At 39.6% G+C, this 14340-nt stretch overlaps 1 protein-coding gene across 3 annotated transcripts in view; it reads left to right on the top strand.

The window, feature by feature from the left end:
* Nucleotides 1-14340, top strand: part of LOC122811523 (transient receptor potential cation channel subfamily M member 4-like) — a 1266622-nt gene that overhangs the window by 1114567 nt on the left and 137715 nt on the right. For all 3 annotated transcript variants that reach the window (XM_044083407.1, XM_044083409.1, XM_044083408.1), the window contains one exon: nt 778-952. In XM_044083407.1, the coding sequence (XP_043939342.1) occupies nt 778-952 (175 nt within the window). The remainder of the gene's footprint in view (nt 1-777; nt 953-14340) is intronic.

A 14340-nucleotide genomic window follows, 5' to 3' on the forward strand; every position in this document is an offset into this window, starting at 1 on the left:
AATCTGAAGAAGATGAAAATTGAGATACAAGGGAAAATATTAAAACAGATTAACAGCTTCAATTATCTGGGAAAAGTTGAGGAGAAGTGAAGTCTGAATGAGGAGTTCAAAGGGGGCTGCAGCCAACTAGCACAGTGTGTCAGATGTAGTGTATGAAGAAAACAAAAGAATCTGAAAAGTAAGGTGTAAAAAACAGTGGCGTGACCAGTACCACTGTATGATACAGAAATCTGGGCAGTAAAAGTAGAGCAATTAGGGAGTTAAAGGCAATGGAGATGAAATGCCAGAGACAGGTGGTAGGATGCACAATGTGGGACAAATGAGGAAATAAGGGCATCTGAGCAGAAGCCAAAGTAGCTCCAATTACAGAGAAGAACAAAGAGAACAGATTACTGTGGTTTGTGCACATGTGCAGCAAAACAAAAGACAATCTATGAAAAAGATTTAGGATAGACTGGAAGACAGCAACAGGACATGATGGTTTCCAGCAAACAGATGGATGGATTTTGTGGGAAAAGACTTAGGAAAGGCATGACTGTTAAAGGAGGTGGGAAAGCAGCTCTAAATGAAAAGCGGGCAACAATTGACTCAGCACTGTGATCCTATGTAGAAAATTAAAAAATGGGAGTTGATGATGAAGAATATGAAAGCATATTATAGGTGAACAATAACTAAGAAGATAGTGCAGTATTTTTTTTTGAAAATTAAAGACGTTTTATACAGGAGTAAATACTGACTTTTCAAACTGAATTTAAAATTGTCGGTTGTTTCTTTCAGATGAAAGACGTCTTCTTTTTCCTGTTCTTCCTTGGTGTCTGGCTGATTGCATATGGAGTGGCTACACAGAGTCTGTTGTACCCAAGTGATGGTCGCCTTGAATGGATATTCCGCCGTGTCCTCTACAGGCCGTACTTGCAAATATTTGGTCAAATTCATCTTGATGATATAGATGGTAAGCAAATTATATTATTATTTGTATTAGATACTAGAAAATAAATGTATTCATGAAACCCAAGTTCTTTTACAACTTTGAACCTTTGGAATTATTATATACAACCAGACTCATGCTCATCTATGCTGCGATAATGTTACGTATATAGTATTTGCCTGTATCATAGACCCCATATAAGCGGTGTGATGAAAACAGGTACACAGTAAATTGTGTAGACATTTTTTCCTACCTGTCCTCGATGCATCACCAAAAAATAAGTGCTCTTTTGGCATGTCATCAATGGTTTACACCCTTGATATGTCATCAGATATTCTAAAATTCTTCTATATCCATCATATTAGGGCAAGAAATGTGGACTATCTGCCATGTAGTAACACTAGTTGCATCCCCACATTTATAAGTGCCTTAAGCTTTCACTGTTAGCTGGCCGGGGCTTACTCCTTCTTTCCCTAATGCACTCTTAATGTTCTGCCTCCTCTTATTAGAAAACCCTAGATAAGGACCTATTGTAGCTATCACTAGACTAGCTTGTAAAATGTTCAAATTGCTTCACATCACATTTTTATTGCTCCAAAATCTACAATACACTGAATCCCCATTCTGGCCTTACTTAATTTTCCATTACCTCACCTTTCACAAGTTATAAATGAAAGTGGTGTGCATATATAACAGCCCTAGCTTCTTGGTAGTCGCACACTAGTGATTACACAAACAGTATACCTATGAAAGTAGAGAAAGCTCTACATGTTCTACCACTAATGTAATATAAGTAGCTACATGTGTGAAGATTAATTGTTTTATGTGGGGAAGGCAGTTAGCTCAAGGAAAGGCTTTGTGTTCATATTTATTCAGATAAAAGAAAGGAGCAATGTAATGCCTTATATAGGCATTCAATAAAATACGTAAAGTTAAAAAAGTACAGTTTTTTGTTAGTAAAAATGTATTTTGGTCAAAAGGGGTAAATTTGTGAATTAATTTTAGATGATGATAGAAATATACCATCAGTTCATCCCAGGGTTGATACCCATTAAATCCATTTTAAAAGCAGGGGGATTAAAATGACAGGCTGGCAATGCTTGGACTGTATGCATTTTGGTAGGAAGTTGTAATAGATTAAGGTAGTTTTTATGTAAATTATTTTTTTAAAAGAATGAATTTACTGGTTGTTTAAAATGAGAAAGGGTTTTAATATGCGTGTTTAAATGAGGAAGTTATCATAGGAGGTTACTAAGCTATTGGCCTTGAGGCCTAAGCCTAGACAAGAGTTTAGCCCATGTTTAGACAAATCAGCACCCGATGACCCTATCCAGCAGGGACACAGATGGAATGCCAGGGGTATATTTTCTGTTTCCCATTCAGTTATCCAGGTTGCACTTAAAAGGGGCAAAGATGTACTCTGCTTGATGTGGAGAGGGAGTCTATTCCATAGATGGGGGAGTCTTTGGGACACAAATCTGTCCCAACAACATGTCTTGTTGATGTCACAGCCCAGGTTGAAGCTAAGCATGTCGGTTACTCCAGTGGAGCTTGACTTGCAGATATGAAGCAGTCCCGTTAAGGTAGGCTCCATGATCACCTTATATGACAGGCAGTGGTCACCTGTGAGGAGTCTGTATGAAACTGAGTAGAAGGATAGGGCTTTTAGCTTATCTGTGTATGGTAGATTTTTTTGGGCCCTGGAGTCTCCTGGTGAGGAACCTCTGTGGTCTCTCCAGCTGTTGCATGTGCTTTGCAAAGTACATGCCGAAAGGGGCATTGTACTCAATAATGGGCCTTATAAGGAAAGAATACAGGGATGTTATTACCTCCTTGTCCCTGGATGAGATACCCTTACTTATGAGGTGGGCCATGTAGAAGCTTTTCCATACAACGGAAGCAACATGGTGGTCAGAAATCAGGTTGCTATCAACCTGGGTGCCCAAATCCCTCACAACTGATTGCGTGCTTAGGACATTGTTGTTATTGTGTTAATTTGTGGGGATGTCACTCTCCTCAAAGGGGATGATGATGCATTTTTTGGTATTCAGCTTAAGGCCATGTTTCTGACACCAGTCATTTGTCGGTGAGACCCTCTTGGAGGATGTCCACATCACTAGGGGAACTAATGACAGCACCCAGCTTGCAGTCATCTGCAAACTTGGTCAGCCGTAGCCCACTGGTTTTGGCCTGCACCTCAGAAAAATATATCCCAAATTACAGAGGTCTCAAGACCGAATGCTGGGGTATGCCTCTTGTTACAGGCCTACTGCTTGATGTGGCTTCCCCTATTTTGGCTACTTGGGTTCTGTCAGTGAGCCAATTTGCTATCCATCTGGTAACATATGGATTGATGCCTAGTTGAGAGAGTTTATCTATTATGCCCTAGTGGGGAATAGTGTCAAAGGCTTTGGCCAGGTCAAGGTAAGTGGTGTGCACCTTCTTCCCCTCGTCCATGGCTTTGGTGACTTTCCTTTGACAAAGCCAAACTGTGTGGGATCAAGTGTTTGGAGGTTGCCAATGTCCTTGTTAACTAGGTCCATGACAATCTGTTCCAGGGCCTTGCAGGTCAGGCTAGTTAGGCTGATGGGTCTATAAAACCCGAAAGGAACAGCAAACAAACAAACCACTGTAACGAAATAGAACAAGTGGGAAGAAACCACAAGAGGTACGCCAAAATACTATAAGGCACAACGATAATCCAAAACCAGTAGAAAGCACAAAAGAACTGTTTATTTAACGTCTCACAAGTAAAATCACGTTTTCGTTGCCCATGCAACTTCTTCAGAATACAATCACAAAAGCAATGCATTTCCTAGGTTCTTATATAGCCTTAAGTAAATTGATGTAATCAATTAGTGTGTTGATTGATTCCTTGTTAAATCTTAAAAATATATATTTCATGAATAATATCAATACAGTCATAAAAAGCATGTTTCACAACATAAAAGATATTCTTAAAACAATACCAAATGCTAAATATATACACTAAATGTTACATTGTAAAATTTTATACAATTTTAAAAAACTTTTCTACTAAATAAAATATATAAGCATTTATTAGTTAATTATTTGATCACCATAGTGTTAAATAAATCATGTTAGACCATAGTTTATTTATTTTATTTTGTATTATGGTGTGATATATAAACAAATACCATACTTGATTGAGTTAATTTATTAAATAACTTAAAATACATTTGGGACTACCTTGTGGACAATCACAGTATTTCTGCTCTAAGCTTCAGATAAGGCATAATTGAAATAAGGTCATTTAGACCAGGTGCTTTGTTTGAAACAAGTAAAATTTGCCAGCGTGTCTCTCTATGTGCCAATTTAGCCTGCCAGTTTCCCCCCCTAGAGCCTTTTTCCACGGATTCCAAAACATAAAACATGAAAAAGGCAGACTGACACACTAAAGTGTGCTTATAAAGTGCATTAGTATTTATCTGCCTCTGGATGTCATATTGATGTTCATATATACGTCTCTTGAGCTGTCTTTCGGTCTTGCCGACATAAAATGCCGGACAAGACCTGCAGACAGCCAAATAGACGAGTCCTGCCGAGTTACAATTGTGATACTTTTGTGAATAGATCTTTCTATCCCTACTTTCCAAATAAAGATGTTCCTGATTGATGACATACTTGCACTGTTTGCAGTGCCCACAACGAAAAGTACCCTTTCTCATAGGATTATGGTTACTTGAATATGAATTTTGTTCCAAAAGATTTTTTATATTGCGTCCTCTTTTGTAAACTGTATTACAGGTCATATCCTTAAGGTTTTTCAAGTCAGTAAGATCCTGAAAACTCTCCATTTCTTTCTCAATGATGTACCTAATATGCCCAGCATCTTGACTAAAGGCAGTAACAAAGGTCAAAAGGGGGTTTGAAGGGTAAGTAGTAGGTGGCATATTTTGTACAGATGTATCAACCGTCCCCTTTCCTAAGATAGGGTCTATAATTTCCTGGATCAGTGGACACAACACTTTTGTGTAAAGAGATGACCAGTGGCTGTCCTCCACTCAGCTGGGATGAAGCCAGTACTCGGGTTTTGGTTGAAAAGGGTGCCTAATGGTGCTGTGCAAGTTCCTGCCTGAGTTCACGTAGGATGCAGCCTGGGATGTTATCGGGTCCCATGGAGGCTATATGTTTTGCCTTTGAGAGAGCAGTGATGAACTGTTCCCTAAATATAAGGGGAAGGGGGCAGGTACTGCGGATGCCCTGATTTACTGATGGAGGGACAGAGGGCTAAAGTTTTTGTTGAATCTGTCAGCCAGCAAGTTTTCTATATCTTCGACAATTGTACATGGGGTGTCTTTGACCACCAGTTCTGAACAGATCTGGGTGCTTCCTTTGAGGTTGTGGAAATATGTGAAGAAGGCCTTATGATTGTCTCTAGTAGATGTGGCCAATTTGGACTCAATTTGCTTTGGAGGATGTCACTAGTGCTCTTATTTGCTTGTTCAGGCTAAGGTGAGATTGCTTCCAGTTGGGCACCTGCTCCTTTTCTGTCTTGGACAGTAATTTTTTTCCTTTTGTTATAGAGTTTATTTATTGCAGATGTCCACGGGACAGGTTTACTTTAACTTGTGGAGGATGATTTAGTCCTGTCAGGTATTCCTGATTTCATGCATCTATATAAATGCTCGTATATTGCTTTGGTGTAGTTTTGGATATTGGTACCACTTCCTACAGAGTGGGCTATGAAGCTGTTTATACCATCCATCAGGAGGCTATAATCACCTTTGGAGAAGTTTTTAGGTCTGACCCTAGCTAGAGGGGGGGTTGGAGAGAGTGTGACTTTAAAAAAGTGACCTCTTTGTGGTCAGATCCTACCAGGGAGGATGATACTACAGGGATGCTACAGTGGCTACTCAAGTTGGTTAGTACCGAGTCCAAGATATTATCACCTCTTGTGGTGGGTATCAACTAGCTGTTCCACGGCATTTGCATTGCCAAAATCAAGGAATCGCTGGGCATTTGTGCTCTGGCATGAGTAGTTCCTCCAATCTATGTTTGGGAAGTTAGTCACCCAGAATCAGGGTAAAGAGTTGAATCATGATAGATTCAAACGGGTCCAAATAAGCAGATTGGGCATCTTGAGCCAGATTTGGGGGCCAGTAGCTAGCTATGATTTGAATAGGGGTCTTGTCAATGATTAACTGCACCTGGAGTGTCTCCTGTGCGTCATGCTGTTTGACCAGCCTGGAGGTGTGTATGTCTTTAATGTATATTGAAACTCCACCTCCTTTGGCTTTACTGCCCACTGAATGTATGATAGGATGAGTAACCAGGTAAGGCTGGGGTGCTTTCTGTAGCTTTGAACCAGGTTTCTGTGACTGCACAGATATCAGCATTTTCCAGGGTTAGAATCTTGCAGTTTCATGTTTAGACTCCTAGCGTTTAACATCATGACCTTTAATTTGTGTTTTGTTGAAATCTTTATGTTGGTAATTTTAACCTCATCACTTTTTCTAAAAAAAGGCACTATAGGGGAGGCAAGAGCCTTTGCCAGAAGCCTAAAGCCCAGATGAGACAGATGCAGGCCATCTCTGGCAAAGCATTATGTTCTGTCGATCGTATCTTCCCAGGCTGTCTGGTACTGGATCCCCTTGGAATGACACCAGAAACTAAGCCAATTGTTAAACTCAATCATTTTCTGTTTGTATTGAGGCATCATTCTGAGTGACGGCTAGGGATATACCTGCCTGGGACACATAATCAGTGAGCTCAATTATGTCTCTGTTCATATAGTCCATAGAAGTACATCTGAAGTCATTCACACCAACATGGACTATGGCAGAGTCATAGCAGCACCTGTTGTTGAGGGACTTGAGTGCATATGTGATATGGTAGATTCTGGCACCTGACAGACAACTAACCATGACTTTCTCCTTATCCAGCCTTGTGAGCGGCACATCTGTGTGTTTCACAATGGGTCTCCTATGGTTAATATGTTGAGTTTATGGTGAAGCCTTAGTGGCTGTGAGGCACAGCAGTGGTGGACTGTGTGTGGTATGTGGTGTGGAGGGCTGTGGAGATTGCGTGTGTTTTTGCCTTGGAGGTCTCCTTTGTTTGCGTATATTTATGTGGAGGCGCTCTGCATGTGTATGTGTGTGTTGTGTAGATGTGAGTGGTGTTTGAGGTGTAGTGATTGTATTGACAACTTTTTCAGTGCTAGATCTAGGTTCCTATTGTAATTGCATCTCTCACTAACTGTGTTCCTAGGTGGTAGTAGTAGATGGTTGTCTGTGTATATGAAGCGGTTGCTATACTGTCTCAGGATGGCCACATCAACCAGACCGGCAGGAGAAACTGTAGGAAAGTGTCCATCCATATTTGTCAAAATCTGAGGGAGAAATGCCAGGGAGAGCTAAGGGGTGGGCCTAAAGCCCAAGTGCTTAAACCAAAACTAAGAGCTTAGAATAACACTTAACAATTTAGACAGGCTATAAGCAAGCAGTAATAAATGCAACTGAAAAGATGTGGTTGAACACTTTAGAGAACAAGGCAGCAAGTAGCAGGAAAAAGTAAAGCAAGATGAAGTAACATAGTAGTAGGAACAAACACAAATTAGAAAATATAAGCAGCTGAATGAAGTGTCTTTATTAAAAAAAAGGGGGGGAGAGAGCAGGAACAGAAGATAATTCAAGGTTAAGGGACTAAGGGGTTTGGCCTTCCCAAATGATCTCTGTATTTATGTAGAATGAGCTAAAGAGATGGGACTGAGAGGAGTGTCCCAGATCAAATTTACAGTAGGTGTGGGCAACTACAAAATCCACCAACTGTAAGAACACAGCAGCAATAGGGTGGGGGAGGGGGGAGTTTCAGCAAGATCAGAAAACAAAATTCTGCCAGCAAATATATAGATAATTCAGTCAAGCAAAAATAAAGACGGTCCAGAACTCCTGAACAGTTAAAGTGCCAAAAAATATACTTATCAGCTTTATTTCTAGTTATGTTAATATGGAGTATGTAAGCACCTAACCATTGTCAATACTTTTAGCTTCATATGAGATTGCTAGGCTAATGGCCCTATAGCCCTTAGTAGCCTAGCCACATTTATTCCGAGTTGCCCCAATTGTCACTGGTTAGGTATGTCACAAAATGAAATACTGCCAACCCAGCTATCTGGAATTTTGTAAATAATCATGTCATTTGTGAATATCAACATGATTCATATGCTTGTCTTACAAATGTATTAGAACTATAGGTTATGTGTATATTAAACTACTGGTACAAAAGTGTGTTAAACAGGGTTTGTACAGTACTGAGCTGCAAGGATGTGTCAACAGTGTACCCTACTGGAAAAGAACAGAATGTATATAAACTATACCTGTGCAAATGTATATGGTTTAACAATAGAAACTAGAACATACAGAGTTATCTTGCAAAACGTCAAGAAAATAAGTTGGAATTAAATTGTTTTACAACTGTGCTATACAAGTTATCTCTCAGTTTCACTTCATTAGCAGACACAATGTCTAGAGCTAGAAGTTTTTGTATCATCTTGGAAGAGAAGTAATTACTAGGTTTGAGATGCAGAAGTGTTTTATTGCTTTATGACTTCCTAGCAGCTGCAACGCTCTGAGCAAACATCTGAAGGCTATGTATTTTTCACACATAGATGTTAAATTATGTTAGTTTCTGACAAATGGGGTTTAGCCTAGAAATTAAAGTCAGGTGACAAAAAGTGATGTCATCCAAGCTATCCCAGTAGTAATATTTGATATTAATTTAAGAACTTTCTTAGAGAGAAACTGGGCATTTTGTACTTTGTCTTTGACTTAACAAGAACATCCAATCACCACCACCATCTGTACTTGCCTTGATTGTAAGTAAGTCTAGGATACAATAATTTCTCTTAGATACAGTTAGGAATATAGTGAAGTATAGTTTAGATGTTTTCTTTATTTGAGACTGTCTTGCACTGTTGTTTTAAATACTTCCTGTGATTTTGAACTCTGAAGTAACTGTGTTTGTTTACTGGGTATTGTCTTGTTCTTTTATTATTTGTTATTAAATATATTTAAACCTATCTTTGTGGCTGATATTTGTGAGACATATTTAATCTCTGAGAGTACTTGCATATGTATTTGGTGACACTGTACAGGCCACTCCTAAATAACCTTGTTCTTGGTCAGACTACCATTTGGATTAATAGTAACATTACACAGTAGGATTGGACAGGGCCTTAAGTAGCTGATAAGTAGTGGCTGGTGGCAGCTGGAACTACCTTATAGTTTGGGCAGAAGGTGGCATAGGTAGTAAACCTGTGCCAGCCTTCCCCAGGTATGTGTTTGTATATAAATCAAATCTCAAAGTGTGTGTGTCTTAGCCACTTGGGCAGGGACAAGAAGCACTAGTTAGACAGAAAGGGTGCTGGAGGTTTTGGCTTGGCCACTCAGCTGAGATCTCAACCCTATAGCTGTGCCAGTGATTAGCCTTATTGAGGATCTGGAGAAAGAGGGAGAAACCAGCCCCAGACTGACTGTGGTCTCTGTGTGCTCTTAAGGAAAATTGCACTTTACTGTGTGTGTACCTGTCATCCTCCTAGTATGTACGTCCCCTAGCTGTTGCTTGTGGTGAGGATTGAGGTTTCTTGATTACTGGGCCAGTGCAGGGGCGGCACAAGGTAAGGGAAGTTTGCAGAGGTAAGGGTCCATGGTAGTTAATACCGACTTTCTCTGTCCAGAAAGGGGTATGGACACCACTCCAGAAGTAAATTTGCAGTTGTCCTTCCATTGATGGTTATGGAGGGGCTCTGTTTCATGTGAATTGGAAGCTTGTTCCAGAGAAGTGTCAGTCTCTGGGAGATATATCTCTCTCTCCAGCATGACCTGTTCATATTAGATGCTAGGTTAAGATTCCTGGAGTGAGTGACCCTCCTGCAGATTGATTTACAAGTGTGCAGCATTTCCATCAGAGATGGGTCAGAGACCACCCTGTAAGCCAGGCACAGGTCACTCCTTAACCTGTAGGAGACAGAATATAGTGATAAAGCTTTCAATCCTTCCCCATAAGACTTGTTTAGTACTCTGTAATTTCCTGGTGAGAAACCTCTGTAGCTCTCCAATTTTTGAAGGTGCCTGCTGAGGTACATGCAAAAGAGAGCATTGTACTCAATTATCGGTCTGATGAGAGTCTAGTATAATGGAATTGTAGCATCCTTACATCCAGATAAGATAACTTTACTTATAAGATGTGCCACATAGAAGGATTTCCTTAATACTGTCGATTTATGGTGGTAAATTTCAAACACTAAGGAGCCCAGCACAGAACCCTGTGGTACACCATTGGTGACTATTCTTTTGCCAGAGGTGAGGTCACCCACTTTGCCAGTGCATGTCCTGTCTATGAGCTAGTTGGCTACCCATATGGTAATTTTGGGGCTAATTCCCAATTGGGATTGTTTCTCTATGATACAAAGGTGGGGGATTGTATTAAATGCCTTGGCTAGGTCAAGATAGGCAGTATCAACTAAATGGCAACAATCCTCTTTCCCCTTCCTCAGCATCTCCACAGGTGTCCCCCAAGGCTCCATATTGGGCCCCCCTCTATGCATTATAGTCATCAATAACTTCCACAACTCCCTTGCACATGGCACTGTGATCCAATATGCAGACGATTCAACAATCATCTGCACCGTTAAAACCCCTCCTGAGCTACATCTACTAACCCAAAATGCCTTCATATCCACTGAAAAATGGATGTCAAGCAATCACCATGCTCTCAACCCAAACAAGACTAAACTGATCCTATTCACTCCCAAAAAAGCAACCTCCCTAAATAGGACTGAATTCTCTATCCACTCCCAAAATGATACACCATTGAAGCTGTCTCTAGTACTAAACTATTAGGAGTCATTATTGATGAAACCCTAACATTTGATCTCCACATACTCAATCTTCTTCTTCTTCTTTCAGCTTTTTCCCAGTTAGGGGTCACCACAGCGGATCACCTGTCTGCTCATGATTGGCAGTGAAGTTTTACGGTGCCGAGGTGCCAGCCCGGTGCCCAACCTTCCACAGAAGGCACATGCATGCACACACATACATCTAGGGCCAATTTGGAGTGTCCAATCCACCTACAGCATGCCTTTGGGATGTGGGAGGAAACCGGAGCACCCTGAGGAAACCCACATGACTACAGGGAGGACATGCAGACTCTGCACAGAAGGCACCCCAGCTGAGAATCGAACCGGAGAACCTCTTGCTGTGAGGTGGTAACACTAACCACTGCACCACCATGGCCGCCAATCTCCACATACTCAATAACATCAAAAAAACACATCAGAAACTGGGTACCCTTTATATAGGCAAAGCTATTGCCTCAACATTGCTAAAAAGACTCTAGCCTCAGCCTGTCTACTTCCATTCCTGCTGTATGGTGGCCCTATCCTCACAAATATCCACTCATCTCTTAAAACAAAGCTTGTCTCATGTTACAATAAGGTTGCCAGATTTGCAACAAATGATAGATCCTCTACACACCACTGTTCTTCGCTTCAGCAAATAAACTGGCTAAAGCTACCACTCTATCTCAGCTACATACACTTAACTACTGCACATAAAATGATATATAAACCCACAGCATGTCCATCACTTTCCTCCTTACCATCATTGTACCAACCAAATAGACCACTTAGATCAGAAAATAAAACACTGCTTAATGTAGACAAACCCCACCTCCCAGCCAGTCAAATGTTCTATTCCTTCATTGTTTCTAAACTTTGGAATACCCTCCCATCCACAATAACTTCCATCATGTACCCTGCACTCTTTAAAAAAATCTCTTAGACAACACCTCTCTTCCTGCTGGTTATGCCCATGCCAAAAACAAAAATAACACTTTCTAATCACACCTTCCCCTTTCTTCCCCTTTTGTACCACTCCCACTCTACCCATCCTCTTTCCACTCAACTGATCAATATGTATGTTCTCTAATATGTTCTAAATATCCTAGTTAAATCAATGCGTAAGATTGTTACTGCATTGCCTTCTAGCTGTCTATGTAACTGTAACTATATGTCCGTATTTTTTATGTATTGCCTTCTAGCTTTCAGTGTAACTGTAACTATATTTCTATGTTTTATTGTAATCTGCAACGTGTTTAATTTAACGTGGAGCTTTTCTCCCCGGGCCTTCACTGAAAATGGGCTCACCTAGGCCCAGTGGACCTTCCCGGTAAACAAATGCAATAAATAAATAGTCTGACTTTTCTGGTAAACAAATGTAAATAAATAAATTGCAGCTTCATTAGCAAGCCATCTTACACTATGATGTGTTGTAAAATTCTTTTCTAACAGATTGCTCTCGACTAATACTCTCAAGGGGTTGAGGGCAATTTTTGGTATGATTGCTGTTATATCCTGTAATTATTACTTTTTGGTTCAAGACAGTTAAGGATACATGGCACAGTCCAGATGATAACAGCAACATTAGCTCTAAAATTACACCTATTGTTTCATAGATTAAAAGTACAGCCTAAGAGGCTAAAATAGTTGCAGTGACCTTTTTTAATTAAGAAGTTAGTTGTGGTTGAAAAATTGTTCGAGAGTACTTGCAGTGAACTTGTGGAATGTATCTGTATTTTTATTTTTCTGTTATGCTTACTGTCCTGAGTATACAAGCTAGCATAACTGACTTTATAAACTAGACTCATAAAACAGTAAGACCTGCTGCAGTAGAGGTTTTAATTGAATCTACAAAAGGAGCTGCTGTTTAAAAAGGGATAATCAGTAGGCCATATAAAATATTGCATGATAACTATAGGAATCAATCAAAAGAGGTTAGAAAACACTGGGACGAGACTGAATAAGCAATTAGCAAGGAAACAATGGGATGATATATGTATGGCTCCCAAGTATGCAACAAACACTAGAAGATTCAGGATTTTTGCTTGTAAGTATTTGCATAGGTATTTTTACACCCAAGCAAACTCCAAATAAATTTTCTTCAGGAAGATGTCAAACGTTGCCGGTGTGTTGGGGAGGAAAGAGGTAATTGGGAACATACATTTTCAGAGTGTAATGAGTTGGCAGACTAAAAATTCTCTACAGAGTACTCTGTCAGAAATATTGGGTGACCAAATGAGTTTAACTAAGGAACTGATTTTTTTTTAGCTGGGTTACAGGATCTGAATTGTCTAGACACTGTAAGGCCTTGTTAAGTTTAATTCTGGTGGCTGTGAAAAAAGGAATTACTAGAAAATGGAAATCAAAGTCTAAACTGAATGTATTTCAAGTAGTGAATATTGTAACAGAGATAAAAGAACTGGAAGTGGGATCTTCAGAAAAGGGTAGGAGCAAATTACATAGAAAAAGTTGAAAATTATGAACAATACATGCAGAATACTGTTTGAGAAGGAGTGAGGTTTAAGGGAAGGCAGAAATTGATCACTTTATCTGATGTTGGATTGATGATTGTATAAATGTGAACATGTTAATGTAGTTTGTTTTCTTTTATATAAATGCACATTTTCATATGTCTTGAGTGATAATTCAATAAAGGTTTAGAAAAGAAGTATAGCAGCTAGTAAAGGGTGAAGGGGGAAACTGCCCCAGGCACTAAGTGTTAGGGGGTACAATCATCCCTATAAGACTAATCCTAATCACTTTTAGTGCACACTAGCTTTTAAAAGCTGGTACTGTATTTATAGTCAATCCTAAATTCTGCAACACTCCCTGTCTTATTTAATCTGTGGCAACCGCTTGCTACAGTTGTAAGCAGTTTGCTACAGTATAAAAGAAAAAAAGATTTATAACTAAAATTTGAGTGTTGTAGAGCTCTATGTGGAGTGCTAGCTAAAAATGTAAGAAGTAGTCTGCTACAGTTTAAAAGAAAAATGTGTCCTTCTGTTTTCTTAACTAAAATCTGAGTGTTGTAGAGCTTTGTGTGAAGCACTGTTGTGCTCTATGCATGGTATAAACTATGGCAAGCAGTTTGCTACAGTTTAAAAGAAAAAAGATGTTACGGGGATGGGACAGTTGTTCATGGGACCAGCACATGGCACTAAATGAACCAGTTACTCCTTTGTCAAAAATTACAAATAGGTGACTTTTGACTGGCTGCCAACATTATGTAAATTTTGAATTGTGCATTGTAAAACAAATGTAGGCTCTAGTCCAACTGCAGGAGCACACAAATTAAAGCTCTGAAAGAATCCTTAAAATGAAGTAACCATCATCCTGTTTTCCTCTTGTACACAGCTATGCAGCCTTTCCCTCAGCACATATGACAAAGTAAAATAATTTGCTAACATGAAGAAGATTGGCAGATAATCCCAAGCTTCTTTTTTTACCCAATTTATAAATAAATGTAGCAAATGGTTTTCCTGGAACACCAGTGCTTTTCTATCAGTTGCATCTCTGTCTGAATGACAGATTAGTAAATAAATAAAATTTTAGT

Source organism: Protopterus annectens, chromosome 9.part0, assembly GCF_019279795.1.
Source record: "Protopterus annectens isolate FY-2018-M chromosome 9.part0, PAN1.0, whole genome shotgun sequence".
NCBI classification, from domain to species: Eukaryota; Metazoa; Chordata; order Ceratodontiformes; family Protopteridae; genus Protopterus; species Protopterus annectens.